Genomic DNA, 12,515 nt, shown 5'->3' with positions numbered 1-12,515 from the left:
TTTTGAAAGAGTTCACACTCAGTACCATGACAACACTTTCTGGCAGATTGTTCCAAGAGTTCACAACTCTCACTCCGAAAAAGATTGCCCTCACAGTTTTCTGGACCTGCGGCTTCTTCAGCCTTGAGCTGTGACCCCTTGTGGGGTGAGCGTCCTACAGCTCCAGGTAAGGATACTCGAATGAGTAGTGCCCCTTGAGTTGCTTATACACCTCAATTAGGTCGCCCCTTGCCCATCTGTAGTATAAGCTAAACAAGTTCAGGTGCTCTTATCTCTCAGGGCAGCTGAGGTGCCAAAGTGCAGGCACCAGTCTGGTGGCCCTCCTTTGAACATTTTCAATCAACTGACAGTCCATGATATATCTCGGGGACCAGACAGGGTGACAGTACTCCAGATGGGGAAACACTTCACTCTTGAAGATCGTTACGAGGGACGGACCGTCTAGATATCTGAACGACCTTCTTATAAGACCTAATAATTTATTTGCCTGATTTACCTTCTTCTCGCAATGGCCCGAGAACTTCAGCTCATTGTCAACATATAAACCTAGGTCCTCACATTCAGTCTCAAATAGTACAGTTTCTTCAACCCGTTTGGACATATGATACGCCCCCTTACCATTGGTATGCCCCAGGTGCATCCTCTTACACTTTGTGACATTGAATCTCAACAGCCATTTCTTCGACCATTTTTGGAACTCACAGAGGTCCTTCTGCAGCTCTTCACAGTCCGCTTGGTTCTTGATTTATCGGACTAGCTTAGCGTCATCCGCAAACATTTGTATGGAGGAGTGTACAGCGTCAGGCATGTCATTTATGAACCAAACAAACAACAGCGGGCCCAATACACTACCCTTTGGCACCTCGCTCATGACAGGTACAGATGATGATTTTCGTGCCATTAATCACCACACACTGCATGCGGTCATGCAGAAAGTCTTCTGTCCACGCTAGGACATTTCCCCGAATTCCATACCCTTCCAGTTTCATTTTCAGCCTTTCATGGGGTACTCTGTCAAAAGTCTTGGTAAAATTTAGGTATATATATTGTCGATATTACCACCCTGTTCCAGAATATGGGTCCAAATATCCAATACCTTGAGCAGTTCTGTTAAGCAGGAGCGTCCCGGAATAAAACCGTTTTGGCAATCCTTTACAAGGTTGTTTGTAGTGGGTGTTCCATCGCAGCATCTCTGATAATGCTCTCAAGTACTTTGCATTCTATGGTGGTCAGGCTCACCGGTCTATAGTTGTTAGTGAAGTGTTGATCGCCCTTCTTGAAGATAGGACTCACATCAGCCATTTTTCCAATCCCTGAGGACTGTTTCCTCATCCAAGCATTTACAGAACAGGATCTTCAGGGGCTCGGCAAGCTCGTTGCACAACTCTCTTAGCACTCTGGGATGCACCATGTCAGGGCCGGGACTCTTTTGCTATTCCAGATTGTGTGATACACATTATTTTATAGAGATTGTACTGTTGATTGCATTTTCTCTGAATTATTTGTTGTGATGAATTTATTTTGCAGTATTTTCACTGTGCGTACTTTGTTTGTGAATAATTTGTTAGAGTGATACATTCTCTGACTTTGGTTTAAAATTGGCCTCTCAGCAATTTAGAGCAGCCTTAGAAAGAATGCTGTTGTTCTTTATTTTTTATTAGTAATAGTTGATTGAAACTAATGGGTATGAAATGTGGTAAGCTATTTGAATTACAGTGCACTGCAAAATCATTACAAATTGCAATTTTTCAGAATGGAACATCTAATTTGGAATACTGTATTTAAAAATATAGTAAAATACAGGTACTGTACTGTATTTACAGAATTGAACCTAACTTAGAATCCAACTGAATTAAGTGAGGTTTGAGCCTCTATTATTCCAAACTTTGGAGGGTTTGCTGTGTAAACCATTGCAATTCATAGCTCCAGACTGGGTAGTAGTCATCAGGGCCAGATTAAGGTGGTGATGGGCTTAAAGCTAATAAGAGGGAAGGGCCTATATACGGTATGTACTACAGTAATTGCCGTATATTATGTGCAGTAATCCATTGTTTTTCGCGGGAATTACGTTCCTGAAACCCCGAATACTCTTTTTGGAATCACTGTACCTGTGGCCACCAAACAGCTCAGGTAGGTCATGCACTTAACCACGCCATGCTCTCCACTCACGGCCCAATGGTCACACTGATCACTGATGCACTGTACCGGCATTTACTAACATTATTTGAAACTAATCATATTGTAGTATAATAATGGAAAAATGTAAACACAGTTACAGGTTATCGCGCTTAATCGGGACCGCGCCGAGTGCGTGATAACGAAAAACGCGATAACGAAAGTACAGAGTCTATGGGATTTATTCTAATTGGTTCCAGGCACCCAAGACCCAACCCCAAGTTTCCCATTTTACGACCATTTAGACCCACGAAATATATATATAATGTTATGGTAAATATCATAAACACACACAGGCATGGCTAGGTTTATTACAAAGTGATGAAAAGGGTACGCTTAATACTGTAGTCCACAAAACATGTAGCTATGCTTTATTTATTTGGTCCGCCATCATACGAGTCCGTTTTCTCTCACATCAGGACACCTGAGTCCTCTGTTTTCTCTTTTAATCTTAGAGTGCGCCAGAGACTTTGTTATTCTTAGTAATGCCATAGAATTTGAAATTGCAACCCCAATTGTTGAGGCAACTAAATATGTCTGATTACAGCAAATGTGTTATTGTCAATTTGTAGGTGAAAGATTTTATCCTCAATATATGTAGGTTAACATTACACCTGGAGGCAAATGCTTAAAAAAAGCCTAAGGAAGGAAGCATATTCCTTTAACACATAATATCTGACCATTATGGGGAGGATCACCGTGTCTCCGTCAGGGGGTCGTGGAGTGGTGGTCCAGCAGGAGTCACGGATTTTTTTTTTGGGGGGACGGATGTATATGCGATCGGACGTTAACCGGCGCATATATATATATATACAGCTAGACCCCGACTTACGACGGGGTTAGGGACCCAAATCCAGGTCTTAACTCCGAATGGTCGTCAATCTGACATAGATAAAAAGAAATTCAAATTTCTTTTTAAATAAAAAATCTACAATGAAATACAGTACAGTAAAAGTAATAAATATTGAGGAATGGATACAGTGTGACTGAGCACTTACCTTTAATGTAGTCAGCTGAATGCACATGGGGCCCCCATAATTTTCTAATTATACATGGAGACTACATTAACTGGAAACGTTTCGGTATAGAAAATGCGTGTGTCATTTGGAGAAAAAAAAAATGGTCACAACTGCGGCAGTCGTAAGTCGGGGACTACCTGTGTGTGTGTATATATATATATATATATATATATATATATATATATATATATATATATATATATATATATATATATATATATATATATATATATATATATATATATATATATATATATATATATATATATATATATATATATATATATATATATATATATATATATATATATATATATATATATATATATATATATATATATATATATATATATATATATATATATATATAATTTTTTTTTTTTTTTTTTCTCTTTTTTAGTTAAAAAACAACGAATGATCAAAACCGTGATAAAAAAATGCGAAAACCTCAGGATTACTGTGTACCTGTAGTCCTGTATATTGTAAATCATTAAATCTTCAAGCAAATTGAAATATTTATCCATCCAACATGCAAACACTGTATGCGTTACTGGTATTCAAAAGCAGCATACAAATAGATTTCAAACATATAATGAATTCTTCCTTCCTGGCTTCACTCTTTGATGTCAAATAAAAAATACTGTATTCATTACATATTAAACAAAGGCAGTAAAGACTGATAACAACCAAACAAAAATTAAAGGCTATGTATTTTACAGTACAGTCGACCCTCGTTAATTCGGACTAATAGGGGGGGAAGGGTGTCCGTTTTAGCCGATTGTCCGAATTAACCGATTAATGGGTTAATATTGCATTATATTTGTCATTGTTTTTCTTCATGATTTTATCCCACTTTCCACTGTAATACGTACGTAAATTCAGCAAAAATATTACATTTCCGTGAATATTATATCTAGCACAGTATGAATAGAATATCATTGTAATATAACAGTATTTTAACTGAAAACTATTAAAAAAACCGAATAACATCTCAAGAACATTGGAAGCTTAGGAGAAGCTGTTTGGTGCTGCAGACGATGACAAGGAAAATAATTTGGATGGATTTTAATGAAAATATTCAGAAATATGGTATCGTAGTATTTATTCAAGTCAATTAGGATAGAATATTATTGTAATACAACAGTTTTTTAACGGAAAACCAATCGAAAAGCAATTAAGGTAACATCTTTTGAACGAAAGAAAGCGAAAGTCATTGTTTTCGTCATGATTTTATCCAACTTTCCACTGTAATACGTATGTCATTTCAGCAAAAATATTACATTTCCGTGAATGCATTATATCAATCACAGTATGAATAGAATACCATTGTATTATAACAGTACTTTAACCAAAAACTATTAAAAATAACGAGTAACTTCTCTTGAACATCGGAAGGTTAGGTAAAATCTTTTGTTTTCTTCATGTATTTTATTATATTTTACATTAAAATACATCACGTTTCAGCAAAGTTACTATTTATTTCCGAGAATATATTCATTCAGGCGCAGTTTAGGTAAAATATACGTGTGATGTAACAGTTTTTTAACTGAAAATGATTCAAAAAACACGTGTACCGTCTAGCTGATACTCAACAGCTGGTGGTGCGTCATGCGTCGTTGTAAACAATAGGAGGTTGAAGTAGATTACCGGGTATTATATTAAGTGTGAAATATCAAAAAGGTTTTTATTACCGGTATTTTTTGTAGATCAATGAGAACTGTGATACCGTATATGATATGATAAGTTAGCCTGTGCAAAGAACTTCAACATAGACTACTGAAAACACGTTGTAAGGTAATTTAGCCTATTGTAAGTTGGTGAGCTTCATTTGCTGAAGGAACTGCACAACTTTTCATTACTAATTGGTACATATTTTATGTTTCCATTGTTTACTGGCAGTAAATGGTAAATATTTTTCATGTCTGAAGCTAAAAGTTGCATCCCCTCTCCACACTAGTGGTGATGTTACATTTAACTAAAAAGACGCTGGTGTTTTATCCCAGCAGTGGGTGGACCAGCATTTTAGGTTAAGGTCCGCATAGGTAATATTCCTACAAATCTTAAAAAAAAAAAAAAAGGGTTCAGATTTTGTCCGAATTATCCGAAATCCTGATTAAAGGGGTCCGAATTAACGAGGGTCGACTGTATGTGCTATTTTTTAAATAAAATACAGTACAGTAGCCTGTGTGTGTTATTGTACTTTATGATATGCTGATGTATTAGCCCCTTAGTTCTTATATAAATGTCATGGCAGTACATTGGGTATATATAATCATATCACCCCCAGTAACTTTCCATTGGCTATGAGGTGACATGGTCACATCAGGTGATGGGTAAGTTCCTTGAGGCACAGCATTAAGACTGATGAGGTCAACGTATAAAAGTCGGTTGCCTCGGGATTGTCACTCAACACCTCACACCAACCGGACGTATTTAGAAGAGCTCTTTAATAGAGCCTCCATCCTCCTCTTAACACTCATAGCTACAGTGATTAAGTTACGGTGATATACACTTGGAACTGTATACGAGATAGTTCCTCAATAAATAGAGAACAGACAATTGGGTTTTGCTACTAAAACCTTGTATACTTCTACATGTTTCAGCCCCATTAACCCAGAAGGAATCAACGGTTAAAGGGCCAGTTCTGTACTATATGTATCAATTTTATTGTTTATCCTTAAAAAATTCTTAATTTTTTACTTATTCAATTTGAAATTTGCGTGAATTAGGTGCACCTTGTACTGTACAGGGTGGGGGGTACTCACTAAATTGTTTTTATATGAACCACATTGTTCATATAGAATTTTTTTTAATAAATCAATTGTTTAACTTTAAAACTGTTTATAATCTTGTTTTTTTTTTTTTTTATCCAGGAGTATGTCATGTACAGTATACTCAGTGTTTACTGTCCTGCCGTTTGATCCTGTTGTTCGCCCTTGGTGCTTCGCTGTTTTCCATCGTTTTCATCGATAATTTCGCATAAAATTAGGTTTTCAGGAATACAATCCCATGTTAAACAATTTACTTAAAATTTTTACTTATTTATTTATTTTTTATTTTTTTTAAATAATGGGAATAGCCCACCTGAGTGCAGGTCATTGATCCATAACAGGGCCTAGGGGGCAAAAAAATAAGAGTAAAAAGAAATTTAAAATAGAAAAGAAAAAGATTATATTAATCTACACCACAAAGATGCTGGAAAACCATCTTTTTGAAATGAGACAGATTGTATATGTATGGAATCACAGAGGAAGGCAGAGAATTCCACAGTTTGACTGTGTGAGGAAAGAAGGATGTACTATAACGGGTTATGCTTGTGTGACCGACATCCACAGAGAAATGGTGGGCACTGCGGGCAAATCCACCGAGCATTACCTGTTAAAGTACCTGTAAAAGAGACAGAGTGAAGCAACAATGTGGCAAAGAGAAAGGAAGAAAGATTATTAACTAAAGGAGGAGAGTCAGTAAGGCCTTTTCATGTTGTTGATGATTGTACCCCTCCAGAGTGACCTGTTTTTATGCCTTTTACATGAGCATAATGCAGTGTTGGCTTGTCTGACCTTGTGACCTTACCTTACTCAACACTGGGGGGGTCTTACTTTAAAATCTTATACTGTACAGGTACAGCTTTTCTTAAAAGATTCTGAAACTTACTCATACATATTGGAGGCATGAATTTTTTAAATTGCAAAAACGTTTGTCTCTTACTGAGGGCATCTAGTTTCTTCCCATTTCACAAATAACTCCTATACCTACTGTCTTCTTTATTGAAAAATATACTGTATTTCAGTTTCTGTATCACTGTTTGTGTTATACAGTACCGTACTTCAATACCATTACCGAAATATATTATTTTTATTTTGCATATCTTTTATACATTGTGCATGTGGTGGGTTAGACCTAAATTACAATAAACTGAAGGTCTCATTTTTGAAATGCTTACCAGTATATTAAAATTATTATGTAACTCCTTCGCTAAATATATCATATTTTCATTTCAGTTCCCTCTTCCCATATTACCAGAAGGCATGGATGTCCCAGAATTGGAGGGCAAAACTCAGTTTGGCAACAGGTCATGGGAAAAATTCAAACTTGTTTCTGAAGAGTAAAAGTAAGTTGGATGTATCATCATAGTTTAGTCATAAGAAATTTCTGTTCATTGTTCATTTGTGTATATCTATCTACCAATATCTGATTCTTTAACCCTTTCGATGTGTGAATTTGGATTTTGCTTCTGGTTTTCTAGAGATGTCATTTGGACACTTGAAAAACAAGATCCATTTTATGGCCATTTCGACCATCTGCACTTTTTTCTAAGTGTTAATATCATGAAGTTTTTATATCTGGAATTGAAATTGGTATTAATTCAAGGTTTATTGTGCAAACAATAGGTTTTATAAAAAGTTTACATTATTATAGTTGATCAATACATCATAATTATAATAATGGCTCAGTTTGTTCCAATAAAGGCCATAAATAATTCAGGAACATTCAGATCGTTACATTATAACTATGTATACCATCAGAATTTTTAAGTACAGTAGAAAGTCGATATAACACATATAACACGAGATATGTTCCAAGAGAGGTCGCTTTAAACTGAATTCGCACAAAATCGAAGTGTTGTTTCAATGGAATAATTTAGTTTGGTACTTGAGAGAAACACAAAATACTAAAATGACTGAGTCCACCCAGATGCACCTCAACCCATCTCCTAGAATAAACAAAACATTGTTTTTTGTAGTATTATGTTAAAAGAAACACTCATAAATCAACACAGCTAAAATTATGGGATGCTAAATGGTCTGGGAAGATGGGGGGGGGAGAGGGAGGTGAGGTGATATGTTTGACAGTTGATGCTAAGGTCTAGTGCTTATTTATCTGTCCTTAAGAGTGACTTCAAGTTTTTATCTTATAAAATGTCACTGAACTGACATGGGAGAATATAATTAACATTGCTGGAATTCTTATAAGATAATGATTAATTTGAATATAAACATGCTATAGCTTGCATTAGACATGCAAATTTTAGTTCTAATTTTAAATTTTTTTATCTCTTGTGTAAAATATATGACGTTTATATTTAAATTATCTGCAAGGATTCCAGCAATACAAATTATAGCTGGGAAGATGCGGGGTGATAGTGACATGTTTGACAGTTGGCACCGAAGGTCTAATGAAGTATTAATTTGTTTATTTATGTCCTTTAGGTTGAGTTTATGTTTTTGCTTATAAAATGTCAAAAAGTAACCAAGGAGAAAATAATTTACATTGCTGGAATTCTTATGAGATAGTGAATAATTTGAGAATAAATATGCTTTAGTTTGCATGAGACAAAACTTTAGTAATCATTTAGTACATTATTTTGAGTACATGTACAGTACAGCTTTGCCCTTAGGACAGTGTAGTGTGCCCAGAGAAACATTAGGCACAAAATTTTAATTATGATGCGCAACATTGACTCGCGCAAAATAGGAAAGAATCGCTTGAAATTAAAACATTGTCCTTAATTGTGGGTGTCACTTTAAATCAATAATCTTAAATTTATTGCTTTACTTTGACGTTCTACAGTACCGTATTTGCCGGCATATAAGACGCACCACTGCATAAGACGCACCCTGTTTTGCAAGGATTTTTGTAGATTTTTTTCTTAGTACGTTTCATCATACATTTATTGGAAGTGATTTTAAAGTGGTTTTGTAGGGGAAAAAATGATTTTGTGCATGTAAATACAATATATACTGGAATCAAGTAGGAAATCATATTCTGTATAGCAACATTATACTAACCTTGAAAAGAAAAGAAATTAAATTTAACAAAGCTAAAAATAAATAGATTGGTATCAGTGAATACTGGCACATGCAGACAAAGCAAATATAGTCGTATTTTTGGCTGTGATGTTTTGTGTTGCCATGATCTGCCACCAGGGTGTAGCACCATTGCTATTGTTTTGGCGTCATCGACTCATTGCAAATGGCTGACTGGCGGCTGAACTTTCTGTTAACATTTCTTTAATCTTTCTAGGGTCATTTTTCATTTAGATAATAAACAAATGTTTCTTAAAGGTAACACAGTCGTTAAATAATTTAAGACATGTATCTGGTGTGGATTACGTATGCTGGGGAAGGATGTACAGTAGCTTAAACAACCATCTGTGCGTACTTTGTGGTAAACAATATGAGACCATGGACGATAAATTTTGGTATATGAGGGCTGTCACTAGTCACACGTAAAATTTTGGAGTATATTGACCCCCACCTGCACAGGTAGTTGTTTTAGCTACTGTACAGTGAGATGTTGTGAGCTTCCCTCTGCCGTTAAGCCAATGTAAGCCATTATTTACGTCTTCGGCAAATTTGCCGTAAGTTTGTGATAATAGATTGTGATAATTTGGCTTGTTTTTCAGTATTTTATTATTAGTAATATTATTAGTAACACAATTTTTGTGCTTAATAGACTACTGCTCGTCCCAGACTCCCTAGCTAGGCACCTCCGCCTACAGTGCTCGGCCTCCCATCCGTAATACAGGTGCATTAGACGCAGGGTAATTTGTGATACTTTTTGGGGGGGGAAATGCGTCTTATATGCAAGCAAATACAGTACCTGGTGAGCTTCATCTGCTGAAGGAACTGCACAACTTTTCATTACTAATTGGTACATATTTTACGTTTCCATTGTTTACTGGCAGTAAATGGTAAATATTTTTCATGTCTGAAGCTAAAAGTTGCATCCCCCCTCCACACTAGTGGTGGAGATGTTACATTTAACCAAAATGACGCTGGTGTTTTATCCCAGCAGTGGGTAGACCAGCATTTTAGCTTCGTATATCACGGCCTATAAGACGAAATTTGAACATTAAAAAAATCTGCCCAAAGTTAGGGGGTCGTCTAAACCACCAAGTTTAAAATTCTTACCTCTTAAATATTGTGGTTTAGTGTGTCAAGAGTGGTGATGAAAACATCGTAAGCCACTCACAAGGTCTTACCACTAATTATTTTATACTGAAACTTACGTTTGGCAAGCTGGATTCAAATTAAGATTACCGGTATATTAAAATAATAAAAATGTATTATAAACCTGTCTAACATACCGTAAAAGAGATTTATACCCCTATAATAAACACAGCTATCATCACACACCCCTCCCCACGCCCCCCCCCCCATTTGCCAGTGAGGAGCCGTGGAGGTGGTCAGTAATGCATACCGGTATCGGTATATTTACTCATAATAATATTTATCTCCTATAAATAATTGATTTAAATTTTATTTTTTTCCAAAGAATATTCAGTAAATGAGTGCATTAATTCTTGAAACTATCGACGGTTAATTACAGACGCTCAAGTGACGTCACTAGTGTTTACACTACACCAGCTGGTAATATTTGATGCCATTACTTGAAGTGAATTGGCCTTATTTTAAGTAACTAACTATAAATAAATACAAAAATTAAAAAAAAAGATCAAAACTGAGAAATAATATACTGTATGTATGTTGTGTTGTCAAAGTAAGAGGAACAATTGTGTAAGTACGTAATATTTTTTCACTCAAATCCTAATGAAACACTACTGGAGAACATTCCTTTGTCGCAAAACAGTTTATAAATTAAAGAAAATAATTACAGTGTGTTTAATATATTACAGTATATTATAAATAAATAAATAAAACAAATAATTCGGTAAATCTATTTAAAGTAAATGGAAAATAAGCAAACATGTTATTTACCAAGACCCTTCCGTCTGGCTCAGGGTGAGATGTAGGGGAGATAAAGAAGGCTATTTATAGCCCATCAGAAGTGACCAGTACCCTAATGCACCATAAATAATTCATTGAACATTCATTTTTTGTACATAGTATATTCAGTATATATATATATATATATATATATATATATTTGTGTAATAAATGTATGTAGTAAGTACATACTGGTAACCTTTTTCACTCAAATCCTAATGAAACACCACAATTAGAATACGGTGGTTGCTGTTGAACCACATGTTGTATAAATAGTCACACCACCGAGACGAGGGAACACTCCCACCACGCTTCAGTGACGTCACTAGTGTTTACACTACACCAGCGGGTATAATTTGATGACATTACTTGAAGTGAATTGGCCTTATTTTAAAAAATCAAGGATGGTTGGTAAAGGACTACTGAGTCAGTGGGTAAGTGTCACATTTGGGGTACTGGTCTTATACAGCAAATAGAGCTCAAAAGCTACTTTTTAAATGGAAATTTGGGGGGGGCGTCTTATGCACCCCGCCGCCTTATAGGCCGTGATATCTGAGGTCCGCATAGGTAATATTCCTACAAAAAAAAAAAAAAAAGTTTGTTCAGATTTTGTCCGAATTATCCGAAATCCGGATTAAAGGGGTCTGAATTAACGAGGGTCGACTGTATATTTATTGATCAAATGGGTCACTTTACTAGTTATGATATTCAGCGCAGTGTCTGCGTTCTTATGCCTTAGTGAGTCAGGCCAGTAGATACCCCTCATGTCTGAAGCTAAAGTTGCATTCCCCCTCCACACTAGTGGTGGAGATGTTACATTTAACCAAAAAGATGCTGGTGTTTTATCCCAGCAGTGGGTAGACCAGCATTTTAGCTTAAGGTCCGCGTAGGTAATATTCCTACAAAAAGAAAAAAAAAGAAAAAAAAAAGTTTGTTCAGATTTTGTCCGAATTATCCGAAATCCGGATTAAAGGGGTCTGAATTAACGAGGGTCGACTGTATATTTATTGATCAAATGGGTCACTTTACTAGTTATGATATTCAGCGCAGTGTCTGCGTTCTTATGCCTTAGTGAGTCAGGCCAGTAGATACCCCTCATCTCTTCCCTCATCCCATTGCAATTTCCCTTGTAATATTTGCACCTCCGGAGATATTTTAATAGACGATGCAGTACTGGATGAGACACAATCTTGCAAAGCAAATATTGACGAGGCAGAATGACATTTTTAAAGAAAATACTGTACTAACAAGACTGCAGTATAGGCTACTCCTACGTTTGTCAATAAATGTAGGCCTAGAGAGTAAAGTCCCATCATTTACTGTCCAATATAGGCTTATTTACTTGTACATATTACTGAAATAGCTGCCAATACATATATTGTTCATACAGTAGAGGCTCTTTTCTGGTTCACCCGGTCTAAAACAGCACCCTATCTATTTACTGTTATGTTTCTCTAAATATCTCTTAGAATAATAAGAGATGTATCTGCTACTATTTTACTGTTAATGTTTCAATAGGTATTTTTAAATCTTAACTCATTAAATTGTACTAAGAGGTACAGTCAACAAAAGATTTTTCTGCATCTTTATG

The 12,515-nt window shown here is 35.7% G+C and overlaps 1 protein-coding gene across 4 annotated transcripts in view; it reads left to right on the top strand.

The window, feature by feature from the left end:
* LOC121867930 overlaps positions 1-12,515 on the top strand; it is a 32,833-nt gene that overhangs the window by 7,173 nt on the left and 13,145 nt on the right. For all 4 annotated transcript variants that reach the window (XM_042368074.1, XM_042368075.1, XM_042368073.1 and 1 more), the window contains one exon: positions 7,196-7,305. In XM_042368074.1, coding sequence (XP_042224008.1) covers positions 7,196-7,305 — 110 coding nt within the window. The remainder of the gene's footprint in view (positions 1-7,195; positions 7,306-12,515) is intronic.

This window comes from Homarus americanus, unplaced genomic scaffold, assembly GCF_018991925.1.
Source record: "Homarus americanus isolate GMGI-L3 unplaced genomic scaffold, GMGI_Hamer_2.0 scaffold37032, whole genome shotgun sequence".
In the NCBI taxonomy this organism is placed as follows: Eukaryota; Metazoa; Arthropoda; class Malacostraca; order Decapoda; family Nephropidae; genus Homarus; species Homarus americanus.
This window is presented reverse-complemented; position numbering and strand designations above follow the sequence as displayed.